The 13,033-nt window shown below is 39.0% G+C and overlaps 4 protein-coding genes across 4 annotated transcripts; 2 read left to right on the top strand and 2 right to left on the bottom strand.

The window, feature by feature from the left end:
* Positions 1-245: 245 nt before the first annotated feature.
* On the top strand, positions 246-1,393 carry LOC145496081 (uncharacterized). The gene is made up of 2 exons (XM_081475697.1): positions 246-706; positions 966-1,393. The coding sequence occupies exons 1-2, from the start codon at positions 434-436 to the stop codon at positions 1,197-1,199; spliced, it is 507 nt and encodes a 168-aa protein (XP_081331823.1). The 5' UTR covers positions 246-433; the 3' UTR covers positions 1,200-1,393.
* Positions 1,394-2,746: 1,353 nt separating this feature from the next.
* Positions 2,747-4,016, bottom strand: LOC145495797 (uncharacterized). Its single transcript, XM_081475384.1, has 2 exons — positions 3,460-4,016; positions 2,747-3,284 (listed from the first exon to the last, which is right to left on the bottom strand). Exons 1-2 carry the CDS (start codon positions 3,712-3,714, stop codon positions 2,979-2,981), a joined length of 561 nt encoding a protein of 186 aa, XP_081331510.1. The 5' UTR covers positions 3,715-4,016; the 3' UTR covers positions 2,747-2,978.
* A 1,165-nt stretch (positions 4,017-5,181) lies between these two features.
* On the bottom strand, positions 5,182-6,292 carry LOC145495798 (uncharacterized). The gene is made up of 2 exons (XM_081475385.1): positions 5,932-6,292; positions 5,182-5,772 (listed from the first exon to the last, which is right to left on the bottom strand). The coding sequence occupies exons 1-2, from the start codon at positions 6,166-6,168 to the stop codon at positions 5,497-5,499; spliced, it is 513 nt and encodes a 170-aa protein (XP_081331511.1). The 5' UTR covers positions 6,169-6,292; the 3' UTR covers positions 5,182-5,496.
* A 3,427-nt stretch (positions 6,293-9,719) lies between these two features.
* Positions 9,720-12,797, top strand: LOC145494975 (uncharacterized). The gene is made up of 5 exons (XM_081474552.1): positions 9,720-9,858; positions 10,215-10,316; positions 10,724-10,758; positions 11,129-11,186; positions 12,269-12,797. Exons 1-5 carry the CDS (start codon positions 9,783-9,785, stop codon positions 12,640-12,642), a joined length of 645 nt encoding a protein of 214 aa, XP_081330678.1. The 5' UTR covers positions 9,720-9,782; the 3' UTR covers positions 12,643-12,797.
* The last annotated feature ends 236 nt before the right edge of the window (positions 12,798-13,033 follow it).

The following is a 13,033-nucleotide window of genomic DNA, read 5'->3' as shown; positions in this document are numbered from 1 at the left end:
TAAAATTATGCGACAATCCAACGACACACTGCAGAAAAAAATCACAATCAAGGTGTTATTTTGATAGAGATGTTGGATTTCTTCAACTTTATTGGCGATAGAAACCTGCATGCAATTGCGTGCATAGCAGTGATCTACAAAACCAGCCCGGTGAAGGTCACACCTCATTAGCACAGCATTAGAGTGTGTCTTTTTTTAAAATAAAAAAAAAAAAAATTAGCAGTTTAAAGGTGGTTGCGGTGGTCGGTTTCACTTGATCGAGTTTTGCACAAATCAATTCTAAAGGCGGAAAAACTGTTCAACTGTGTACATGTTATGCCTTCGACGTGTGGTTCGCGCTAGCACGTGAGTTGTAAGTGTATTTTTTACTATTGTATCAATATTTTTTGGAATTTTTGGACTGGACTTTCGTCATGTAGTCGGCAAATGGACCATGAGGAATTTGTTAGCTGTTCGGGTGTTTTCATCTCTGGTATTTCTCGTTCAACTACAGCGAGTTGTGAGCAGAAGTTCACGCAAACTGGTCCTTCCAGAAATTACAAAAGCCTGGTACGATGAAAATATTAATGTGGAAAACTTGAAACTAGAACGCAAAGAGAGTCGAGAGATTTCACTTGAATCAGTGAAACCAAAAAAACGTTTGCAAGAAGACTTAACATGCGACTGTAGCAATTTTTGTCTAGGTCCTGAGAGCTCCGAACTTGAGGTGAGTAGAGATGCAAATTTCGATTCACGGTGACCTTCTTGCAGTAGAATTTCTACTACCAAGAAAACAGCAAATCCTGGAGTCGATTTTAAATAGTAACAATATCTTTGCTGTTACCTGCTTTGTGTTAGATTTCCAAAAGCTCACGATTCGATAAAACCAAATTCATATCGCTTTCCGATAGACTTTTGTTTGTTAGAATGTTTGCGAAGTTTTGAGCAAATTGATTTAACGGTCTTTTGTTAACACTCTATTTCAGCAACTAATGTGGATTGAGAACAAACCAGTTTTCTGCAAAGAAAGTGGAACAATCGACATCGAGAATGAACCTTACTTAGCCGGCTGTTTCTTCTTTTGTTGTCGAAGATGCAACGTGGAATATTACAGCTGTGTTCTTACTAGAAGCGTAGTGCAGTGCTTGGACTTAGCTTACAGGTGTGCTGGCGACTGCGTTAAAGATAGTTTACCCCAAATAGTGGTTCACGGATGGTGAGCTAACGGTAATAAACGCTTTATGGAGCGAAAGTCAGTTCAGAAATAATTCATGACCTTGAAATGTAGAAATCGGTGTTAATGATTATCAAGAAACTTGACTGATCCCGCAAAGCTTTGATCTTTTAAAATTTATTTAATTTCACGTGTACGGTATTGCAAGGCGATACAGGTAAGCAGAAAAAAAAAATTAAATAAATAACACCTTGTAAAATTATAAGCGTGTGTATTACCGTGCTATATTATTTTCACCAACAAGAGAGAAACATTCATCGTAGATAAAAGCTGATATTGTGAATATTAAATCTCAATTTTGTTGCTACCGTCTTGAATTTAAGCGTACACTGTATTAAACATTAGTATAAATCTGAATGCAAATCGTCCCTCTGATAACATCAACATGGAAAATCGATTTGTCAAATATTGTGGTCATTTCTCGACATATGTGAGATCTTGTGATATTCAAAACACTACCGATTGTTGTGTTTCCTTCCATGTGGGGAGACTTTTGAACTTAATGAATCGTGGTAAGCCTGTTCAATCATGTGAGTATAAAACAAGTGTATCTCTCAGTACAAAGGTCATTTTATAATCCATCGAAAGGACGTAAATAAGGTTGTTGGGCGCGGCAAAACTGAAATAGGACAACCAAGCTATTGCATTCTGTTTGTATCAAAAACTTCAAGAACTATTTACCGGGAAAGGACATGGTATACCAGGTATACGGAAGAGTTATTTCTAACAGAAAAAGAATATTATTATTGAAGGAACTAGTAGGCAAACTGAGTTCAATTCGTAGCAGATATTAGGTTAATATTGGGTTGTGAAACAAAGCCTTGAGCTAGCAACATGGACCCGCTGTTCTTAATTCGTGAGAGTTGAATTGGTGCTTAATAACCATGACCAGGTCATGCTTAAGTAGTTATGCGGAGTCTATTCCTAAGTTCAAAACTCACACTCCTCTTGATTTGCCACACATTTTTTTTTTATTTAGTGTAATGACAATTTGTTAGTAAACCAGGAAAATATCCCTTGATCCCCTTAAGAATGAATTGGAATGACCTCGCCTCAGTGTCTAATCACTATGCACGACAGCGTACAAATTAAAGCACTTTGTATTTGGTAAAGCGCTGTTCCGGTTCAGCGAATTTAGTGCATAGCAACTTGTTATCGGTAAAACTTTAGGACAGAAGAATGTTGTCGAGTTTAACTCCATTCAACCGCATACGGGTCAATTAATTTGGTTTGAACTTCTAGTCAAGGACAAGACCTATCAGATGAAAGCTACTGTGCAGTATTTTCCTCTGATTTTGTTCATTAAGCTGTGTCTATAACAAACAACAAACCTTAATCTGCAACCAAGAGTATTATTACTTTTTTGTGATAATGTCAAGATGGAAGTTTAAGCTTTTACCACAGAACAGATCAAAATCTTTCAAAAGTACTCTTCGCTGTGTAACTTAATTTTCGCATTGAGAACATAAAAGAAAATTTCGAATTGGAAATGACAGAAGTGTGGGTTATTATCGCAAAAAATAAAGGCGGAGAGAAAAAAATGATGGAAGGCTGGGGAGAATCTATAGATCAACAAAGAACAACATCAAATACTTCATTTTAAGGATGTTTATTAGTAGTTTACATGACTTTGAACCTGTTTACATCACTATGGCTGTCGACTACAGCAAAACAAAATGAATCAATCTCCTACAGGCTTAGAATTCAGGTCTGCAAACAGCTCTGCAAAGCTAGTATAACAATACTCATGGCGACATTAGTCACTTTAGGGGATGGCTGGGGGGGCTGGGGGGGTTGGTGGGGGCGTAGGGTAAGGCAGTTCCTGGTATGATCTCTTATCAATGCACTGACACATACATTTGTATGCTCCGCGCATGCAGAATCCATAGGTGTTAGACTTCTTATCCACGCATCTGTAAAACAGCGCATTACAATAACGGCAGCAGTCGAAGGTCTGCTTGCAGACGTATTTTTTCTGGGGTTTGTCTTGTTCTTCTGGCGGCAGATAGATGGAGGCTGCATCACGACACAATACTGGGAAATTCTCGTAGCTCAGATAATTGTGCTTGTCCTAAAAAAAACAGACATAAGAATATCAATTTAAGCGTTATGTCCTCGAAAATCGCTTTCTGAATGCTAAACTTAATAAATGCACTTAATAAATTGATATCGTTTTCAAGCTTGGATCCTCGTACTTCAAACTGTTTGGTTTTCAATGCGGTTATTTCGGCTTGTGTTGTACTGACCTGGATTTCCTTTGGGAGACGATCTTCATGAAGGTCAAGACAAACTCCATCACAGTCACACTCGTGAGGGTTTGGTGGTGGCTGTGGTGGCTGTGGTGGTTGTGGTGGAGCACCGGACGCTGGATCTTCCATGTTATCTAACGCACTAAGGGCTTCATCTTGGAACTGATGCGACCCCTGCATATGACTGTGCCTGTATCCTTGTGTGGCCATGATGGCAGCAGCCACTAAGCAGACCAACAAGTACGATTTCATTTTGGCACTGAAGGAAGTGTCGAGCGAGAACTCTGTTTGAAACAGCACTTGTACACTGAACGAGCATAGGTGGGTAAAAACCTTTTATACCACGAAAGCGGAAAATCAAACGCTTGGATTGTTTGCAGTTTGTTTTTGATTCGTTGCCTTGAGAATTCTAATTGGCTGAATCATGCACGTGTAACGTCAGTTGGCAAGTTTGTCTTGTCTGGCACGTACACGCACGGGTTCATTTAAAGCACGTTGGATTTGTCTGGTGGCAAATCGCTTTCTTTTATAGTAACAGTAAAAAAGAACAGGGCGTGTTGGTGCGATCGTGAAAGATTTTAGCAGTAAATTTGTAGGAAAGATAGCTAAAATTCAATGTTTTGAAGATAAGACATTTTATTGTCCATCGGAATTTTTTCCTGTTTTTGCAAGAGTGCCCTTTTTTGCGTGAACGTGTAGGCCAGTATTTACGATGTTATATTCAATGGTTTCATTCACTAAAGTTACAAAACCGTTAATTTTTCCGCAATCAGTTGGCCAGTTAACAAAAAACATTTAATCCTTTATTATGTCGTTATGAGCCCCCTTAATACCTGACATGTTATTCACCTACCACGCTCCTTGCGCGTACACTTGACAAACCGCACTACATTCAATATTGAGCAAATTTCTTTTTTACTTAATTAAATTATCAGTATTTTTTTGTTAGCATCATCTGGGCTTTGAGCTGCTTGCATGCCTGATCTTGAGTATTCTAGTTAATGACTTTATTTTTATTCTTTTGCTTCACTGGTTGTTTTGTTGGAGTTATTCCTGGTATAATTAAAGTCATTGAATGAATTCAAGAACAGGCTTTCGATAGCAAAGTATCACATTGTTTAGCAAGCACCTTCGGCAAGGTAATTGAAATCTATCCACTTCATACCAAAGCGGAAAAATTAACGGTCAGATAAGGACTAATAAGGCTAAATTTTGCCTCGTAAGGTTCTGTATTGGCCCAAAATGCCGCCAGTACAAGTTTGTTTAGCCATTATCCACCATTAACAAAAACACGGCTGTTAACAACAATACGCTATGTGATCTGATGTATTTTATTATTCAGTAAAATTCAATCATGTAAGCTGTATTGTTTTAGTAGGAATAAAGGAAACAAAGTAATTACTCTTTATTAAAACTCTTTTAACTCGTTTTGGTGGCTTCCTTATTCTATTTTGTAGTCATTTCTTTTTCCAGTTTCACTTAGACACTGTTTACTTTATTTTCAAAGCGTGAAAGACGCTTTGCAGTGAATTTTTTGGCCTGGAGACTTAGGATCTGAGTGAAGTGCGCAGAGACTATGAATTCGTTAGCATAACTAGTAAGAGATTGAGCAGTCATAAGAAGAAAGAAGAAATTGAAGAGTCTGAACAAAAACGAACGCGGTTTTCTAAATTCTTTCTCTGAGACATTGAAATTTTATCAAGAGTATTTTTTCCTCTCGCTGGGGAGATAAAATGGGAGGTGCATAAAGCTTTTAGGAGTGGGTCGCCTTTTTGTTTGTTGACACCAAAATTAATCACAATATATTTTTTTTCAATTAATACATTTATTTCGTTCATTAGTTACAAACTTTCATACAAACTTCGGAAAGCTTTCGGAGATTCAACTAGGCATACAAAAACTAAACTAAACTTACAACAATATCAAAAAACTGTCTCGGTAGAGAAATGATATAGCGTTTCACTCTACACTAGTATTTTGGTCCGCTTACAGAGCTCGCTGTACCCGCGTGTTAGAGCAGTCATTTACTGTTTTTTACTCGATTTGATAATAATTCTCTGGTGGGTTGTGTTTATCGAGACACTTGCACATGCACTTGTAGTTGTCCCTGTAACAGAATTCTGGGCCTCCGTAGAAACTTCCGAGTAAGTTCAGGCATTTAGCGTGTTCGGCGTTGCAGGCGCGGCAGCAGTCGAACAGGTACAGGCCCAAGTACTGGCACTGGTATTTTGGTTTCCTCTTGAACACGACTGTTGAAGCTAGCACGCAGTTGATCGGTTTGTCTTCAAATTTTTGGAAGTTTGCAGGATCCTGACAAGAAAGGAAAAAGAGAGATTAGTTTAGGAGGTAATAGCCTGGCGGATTTGCACGTAATGGTTCATAAGGTGTGGCGACGCGCGATTACATCGTATGGAACTCAATAACGAATTTAAGACCAGAAGTAAAACAATATCGAATGTGGATATTTACCGTCAAATGCGGTGGCACCTCGACGTTTTTACACTCTGGCTCACAGTGCGCTAAGCACTTGGTGGAGTCGTCGTTCTGTGGCACCTTCAAGGCTGGCTCGTCTTGCAGCTGTAAGCTGGTAACTTCGGGGAGAAGATCCCTATGTTCGGGACGGAAAAAGCGTCTTACATGTTCTTCAGTGCTCAAAGCATTTGCAAAGACAAAGGCGAACGAAAGAGTTACAAGAGAACTGTACATTTTCGTGTCGAAGTTGCAAGACAAACACGAGAGCTCGATAAGGCCCTTACTTCCACGCAAGCGTTCGTCTACTAAATGTCGAGCGGTTGTTAAAGCGATCTTTTATATCACCAAACAGGAACTAAGTAAATTCTATTGTGATGTGATGCATTGTCATATAAGTTACGTATTGTCACTGAGTGGGCTGAGCTGATATGTGGTTTTATTGTGTGTTATCACGCCAAACAAACACACAGCCAGTTGCATTGATTTTAACCCGGTGAAATTCTCTCAGCAAATTAATATCTGGTGAAAACGTTTCCAGTAACTTCAAAGGTTTAAAATATTTAGGTTAGTCAAATTGACTCACTATTCTTTCGCTTAAACAGTGCAGCTCTCATTATTTTCGCTATTTGCACATGAAAAGATTCACTTATCGTTCAGTGAAGTGTAAAAACTACAATTATCTTTTAAAATCGTATATCTATCACGCGTGGTTGAATTAACTTGGTTGAAACAGGAAAAAATTCCTTTCAGCAAGCTTTAATGATAATTGCTTAATGACTCAAAGAGCAGCGACGTCGAAAACTGTTCTGTTTTGCTCAACAAGAATTATTTTTTCCTGTTAGATCTTTTTTCCGGATAACAACCTTGTCTATTCAAGCAAAAAAAAAAAAAAACCTCACACATTTTGAAAGGTCGTTGCACTACCCAACCGAGAAATGACGAAGGTTACACGGACTGCCCACTGCACAGTCAAGTGATATTGCACCTGTGCTCGTTCTGCATCAATGAACAACAACCTTGTGTTCGAGCTCCTCTTTCGTTATGTTCTGTACGTTTTGGTACGCGTAATCTAAGAGAATTAAAGTTTTAAAAAAATAAATCACTTATATACTGTTTCAACAAGTGGTCAGTTAAACTGGTCACAATTTCCAGTGTCGCTATACATCCACAACTAACCTGACAACGTTGGCAACCAATTCCTTTGAACAACTCAAACGTTTTGCCTGGATTAATTCCTTTAACGACGCAAAATGTCGATCATTGTTTCTATATATTTATATCACCAGTTATCAACTGACATACTGGTCTGGCCAGCCGAAATATTGTTTTAAACACTACGGCGTTGTGTCAGGCTTGCACTAGTCTTTGACTTCTCATCGTTTTACTTTTCAAGTTTGGCTGATTAGATCTCCTGTGAGATCCACGTTCAATCAAGCAGCGATCTTCGTTCACGGTTTTGCAGTTTTTTTTACTTTGTTATAATGTTTGGGAACTGCGCCGATGTCCTTGGGTATATACGTACTTTGGCCTGTCTTACATGACTTTCATACATTGTGCAACACTGTTAAGTTAGAAGCGCCATTTTTACTCATGAATTATCTGCAAATCATTCAATTGCTTTATTTTTGTCTTCGTCCACTGCAAGTTGTGGCCTCGTGAAATTGTTTATCCTTAAACGGAAAACAACGACAAAATTACTCTGGGAGTCAGAAGGAACGTGAAAATACAAAATGCTCGACAGAAAGTAGAATCTTACCGAAAACGGCTTTGCACTGAAAGCTGCCTATCTAGCTAGCGTTATTCAACCATGTAAACTTGCAATATAAACTTTCTTTAAAATTCGCCGATTTAGAGTAAGAATTATTATACTTCTTCGTTATCAGTCAATCTAGCAAGCTCAAACTTTGCAAAAATCAAATAATATATGCTCTTTTTCATTCTGGGAAATGTATATGTACAATCGGTGTAACAAATTAGAATGTGATATTTTACAATCAGCATACATTTTCTGGGATGTTTTTCCCGAGAATTTACATCTACAAAACAGCGAGAACCGTGTGATGGCGCGCTTCATTTATGTTCGTGACAATTTTCCACTTAACGCCCACTTCAAGATGGCGGCGCGGTTTAGATTTATTCCGTCCCGACTTATTAGGCCTGTACCAAGTTGTTAGCTCCCTAATCCTCTGACTTCTTAAACCTGAAAAACTGTAAGCAGGCATCTCTCTCGAGATGAAGTTGCCCTGCTCAAATATCAACGTAGACCTTTCCGCAAACTTTGTGTGGGTCAAGTTTGTATGGATTCTAAAATGAAACACCACCATCTACATCTTGGTCTCTAGGAAACGGGTTAAAACAGTTAATCGAAAGTTTAAGCGGTCCCAGGATACCGTTAAAGCGATCTTGGTGAGATACAGACTTGAATGCAATGTTGAATGCTGAAAGGTTTCTTTTCGTGAAATTTTAATATGTCTTGATCTTTTAGACGATTATGCTTAGGACTGTAGAGGTGTTGTGAAAGCCTACAATACGGTTTTAAGTTTTCCATAAACAGCAAAACAAACCAGATTACTTGGCTTCTGGTAATCACACTTTAGCGCAAACGTAAGAAGGTGTATAAATACAGCACTCCATGACAATTGTCTAGAAAAGCATCATATCTTAGAAGATACATAACATAAACCTTTTTTCTTAATTTCCCTCTTGAATCGAGTTTAGAATTTTTTTATTGTACAAGGTCGGCAAGACTTGGGGACTGGAGATGGGTTAAGAATCGCAAACTTGAAAACTTTCGGCGAAATTTTAAAAAGGTCTCACTCTCCTTGGTGCCTTCGCAACCTCGTTCCCAGGACCTTTCCCTTAGAGATTGGGGAAAGCCCTGGGAACGAGGCTGGTGTTTTTGTACCTCTCCTGCCGGTAATTTTGATCCAGATATTTGTGGATTCGTTTTGTTCAAGGAGAATTCTATATATGCAATAACGTAAAAATTTTAGTGGCACCGGGTTCCAATACAAACTCCTTCCTATACCCTGTCATAGCCTGTAATGCACCCCATGTGACACCCTGTGACTTACTACCCTACCCTCCTTCATCTGAACTCCCACCCCCTTATTAGAATTACAATACAATCCCCCCCCCCCCATCCATCCCAGTGTCAATATAGGATTTCACTTATTCAATTATGGCGTCTCCTTTTTCATGAAACACTGACATATTGGTAAGAAAGGAGGACCATTTGACCTTCAAGTTATTGTTATAGCTTTGGTCTTAACTGAATTTTGTTCTGCTGATATTCCATCGGATTGTAATATGAACATTTCTCTCTATCTCTTAAAAGGCACCACCTAATACGAAATAGGCTAGATTACCCTGCAGCCGCTTTTCAGGACAGGAGCCCGCGCCAGTAGACAGGACTCAAGAGACCGGCAGAAATTGAGCCTAAAACTGGTAACAGAAGCGTTTTTTATTATCAATTTTTCAAGTGCACCCTAAAAGATACTTTGACAGCTAAAAATGGTGGCGTTTCGTCATCAACGCTCTTAGTGAGACCAGAGCCTTGATTTATACCCCTAAGCGAGACGACAAGCATCCACGACCTTTTCATTTGGGAGTCCCCCCCCCCTGGGGATTCTGAAGAATGTAGGTAACAGTTTGAGACTTATCAAAGTGCCAGTACCTGGTTTTAATGTTGTTATTTTTAAGCCGGAACCCAGCGCATCTCCACTGAAGAGTTTCCTGTTATTGTTAACTTTGTCTATCAGCATGTCACACAAAGATATCGGGTATCTTGGCATTCCGGTTCTTCGATTTCTACGATCACGTTCCATTTAGCGCAACGCAGTTTTTGCATGAAGATGTTGCTCGTTTTAACTCTCGCATTATTTGTTGGCCTTGCAAGTTCACGACCAAGCGATAAAGCCATAGGTAAGGACTAGAAAAATCAGCAAAATATTTCTCAATAACCTATCCGATATTCCAATCTTTAATATGGTCTGCGTGAAAACTAGAAATGATTTCTCTTTCTCCTCTGAATGCGATTTAACCGCTAAAAACTGGTCCGGAGACGACAAGCAGTGTTTCCTGAAAAAAGTGACGGTGATAGTGAATGCAAAGCATTAGCTATATATTCTGAACAAATCTTCTTCGCGGAGAAACGATCTCTAGATTCTAGGACGCGAGGGAAACCACGCGCGATTCTTGAAGCCGCGTGACCTCGCGTGGCGTGTAGTGGGTTGATCGTTCTAAGAATGACATGACGTTTGGTCGTTTTCTTTCCATAGTTGATATTGACCCCAGCAAGTACTGTGGTTGTTCCACCGTGGACATGCCTCAATGCGGCTGCTGTGTGGACCTTGAAGAAATCATCCAAGAGAATTATACAGGTATAAATTCGTAAGGGTGACCCATAACTTATTTCTCCTTACATAAGCAAACAGGTGATGAGAACAACGAACATGATCAACTAGGGGATGTCACCTCGATGTCCCGACACTGGGATCCTTAGAACAACAGCATAGAACTGACCTTCACTGAGGAGAATTTACATTTTGACTTGCAGCCAAGTGGAATCTTTAGAGAACTTACATTTGTCGACCGTAGAATAGGCTCATTATTTTTTCCTATCTTTGTTATGGGTCGTACCATTATCACTGTGTCATCATCATGTCTGTATCCACCTCTGTCCTGGCTCACTTCATTAAGTCGTTTCTAAGCGTAATTAATTATCATTAAAATCGCATGGTTTGAGCCAATGCGAATCGTACAAATTGCGTGTTGTCTTTTTTTGCAGTGTGCACAAACTTGACTTACGTGGAGGCCGAATATGTGAGTATACAGTGTGTTGTTTACATTTACCGCGATAAGGAAAATCGATCAATGAACTCATTTGTACACATTTGAAAGTCACAAACCCAAATTTGTCTGAAGAACTTATAACCACCCTCTCGGAGTTATTTTAAGCCCAAATTTAAAAAAGTAAGTCGAAATGCAGAATACAAAAAAAAAATTGTTTCATATACATGGCTCCTTTACTACCAATCTCCAGTAACCGCCAGAGCCAGCATGTTTCCTTGTCAGCGTAGAGGGATCGTGTACTCATGATCACTTGCTGTGGTGTAAGCATAACAAAGTTTGAAGAAACTATTTGCAAACCTCTGTAGCCCATGGGTTATTTATCGAGTTTCTGTATTTTCAGGGAGTACGGTTTACCTTGACCATTAATGGTGAAGTTCTTTTGAACGAGACCATCTCTGGTAAGTCATAACTTTGCACTAATCCGTCCTAGACCCCTCTCCTTCTCCGAGTGAAGCAATTACCATATTTACTCGAATAAGTGCTGTCATCGATTGAGCGCCTCTCTCGAAGAACACCTGACAGCGGAAATATTTAACGTCTGCACTCTTGACCAGCAAAGAATCGCTTATTTGAAACTGAGCTAGATAGACAAACTAAAATCAGTAGCTAAAGGTTATTTGAGAAGGCTTGTGCTACTTGACTCCGACAGGAAAAGAGAGAGTGATGTTGATATTTAAACTGAGTTTTGATTACAGTAAAAACCCGCATAAAAGAACACGTGTTTTGGGGTTTCAGGTTGATTTTGTTCTTATATATTGGGTGTTTTCTGCAAAATCAGCCTGAAAATGTTCTTAAGGTGTTCTTAAAATTGTTTCTAACAATTAATTACTGAATAGACTACCAACAGATGAAATCAATGTGCAAGCACAACGTTTTAATTAATTAATGGATTTCGGGTCAGCATGTTGTGTCTGCAGCAAAAAAGAATGTGATTCGATTACATAAATTAGCCAAGTCTAAGAACAATTGCTAAATGTACCTTGGAAATTCCCATACCTGCTGTGAAACTCTGTGTGCAATGGTCTAGCACATATATTGATGTACTCAGTACTGTACTTAGTACTGTACCCTAGTAGGTTATTCTAATCTAACTGGCAGCCATTTATATATATATATATATATATATATATATATATATATATATATATATATATATATATATAAGAATAATTTTCATCCAGGCTGAATGTGTTCTTATGTATATGGTACTTTTTTGACCAAATTTCAGCCTGAGTGTTCTTAATCCACTTGTTCTTTTATGCGGGTTTTTACCGTATTGTTGCTATCACTTTGAGATTATGATTTTTCTGAATTAGCGAAAGCCCCGAATTATCCGAATGTAGTAAGCGCCATATATATCGCAAAGTCCCAATGTTCAATGCGCACCGTTCTTCCTCGTCCCTCGACCCAAGCCCGAGCGTTTCACCAAGCCGCTGACCAAGCTGAGAAAATACAAAAGAATGCTTGTTTTCTTGCACAGGCAGGAATCCCCCAGCCCTGTGTGAAGGACTGAGGGACGTTGCTGATATCTGCGTGCAGGTATACAACATGTCTTATGAGGAGAAGAAGTTTGGCGGTTGTTTGAGAATCTATGGCGATGTGGTGACACGTGTTCTTGACATCGAGCTTGGCTGTTATTACGTGCCGCTCTCTGACGGCGAGCTGATTGAGACTGCTGTGGATGAGCAGGCCCTGGTGCATTCGCTTTTCCAAATCGGCAACAACGCAAAGGATCTCATACTGGATGAGATGCACAAATGGTCCCACAAGGATGGTGATCTCGACAAGATTTATCACCGCAGGGAGGATGGCTTTCCTGTTGAGTCACTGTTAGAGACCGTTGAGGAAAATTAAAATCAGGTGCAAAGAACTGCATGGAAGGCGTCTTTTTTAAGGCTTTAAGGTAATAGATACTTAAATTGGGTAGAGTCAAACAGTCCTTGTGTCTCGTTTGTATGAGCTAGAAATGAGAATAAACAACTGATGAAAAACAAACTGTTTTGATTGATAATCTAATTTTGTGGTAAAAATTAACGCTATAAGCGAACGACGTTTGGACCGTTCAACGGTCATTTTCAAGTTCGGTAGAATAAACGTCGTTCGCTTATAGCGTTAATTTTTTATCACAAAATCAATTTCAAAGAACTTATTGATTCGTAATCTAATTCTCCTAATGAAAATTTTAACATTTTAAGGACACTAAAAATCAAGAAAACTTCGAAAGAATTTTTTAAAAGGAGTACAA

The sequence above is a fragment of the Orbicella franksi genome, chromosome 8 (assembly GCF_964199315.1).
Source record: "Orbicella franksi chromosome 8, jaOrbFran1.1, whole genome shotgun sequence".
NCBI lineage: Eukaryota > Metazoa > Cnidaria > Anthozoa > Scleractinia > Merulinidae > Orbicella > Orbicella franksi.
Note: the sequence above shows the minus strand (reverse complement) of the source record. Positions and strands in the feature narration are given on the sequence as shown.

Excerpts from the sequence above, each read along its gene's own strand:
- LOC145496081 (XM_081475697.1), top strand. The coding sequence starts at position 434 with ATGAGGAATTTGTTAGCTGTTCGGGTGTTTTCATCTCTGGTATTTCTC. Across the intron at positions 707-965 it reads CTGAGAGCTCCGAACTTGAG|CAACTAATGTGGATTGAGAA; the intron begins GTGAGTAGAGAT and ends ACTCTATTTCAG.
- LOC145495797 (XM_081475384.1), bottom strand. The coding sequence starts at position 3,714 with ATGAAATCGTACTTGTTGGTCTGCTTAGTGGCTGCTGCCATCATGGCC. Across the intron at positions 3,285-3,459 it reads GTCTCCCAAAGGAAATCCAG|GACAAGCACAATTATCTGAG; the intron begins GTCAGTACAACA and ends TGTTTTTTTTAG.
- LOC145495798 (XM_081475385.1), bottom strand. The coding sequence starts at position 6,168 with ATGTACAGTTCTCTTGTAACTCTTTCGTTCGCCTTTGTCTTTGCAAAT. Across the intron at positions 5,773-5,931 it reads AGGTGCCACCGCATTTGACG|GATCCTGCAAACTTCCAAAA; the intron begins GTAAATATCCAC and ends CTTTCTTGTCAG.
- LOC145494975 (XM_081474552.1), top strand. The coding sequence starts at position 9,783 with ATGAAGATGTTGCTCGTTTTAACTCTCGCATTATTTGTTGGCCTTGCA. Across the intron at positions 10,317-10,723 it reads CATCCAAGAGAATTATACAG|TGTGCACAAACTTGACTTAC; the intron begins GTATAAATTCGT and ends CTTTTTTTGCAG. Across the intron at positions 10,759-11,128 it reads CTTACGTGGAGGCCGAATAT|GGAGTACGGTTTACCTTGAC; the intron begins GTGAGTATACAG and ends CTGTATTTTCAG.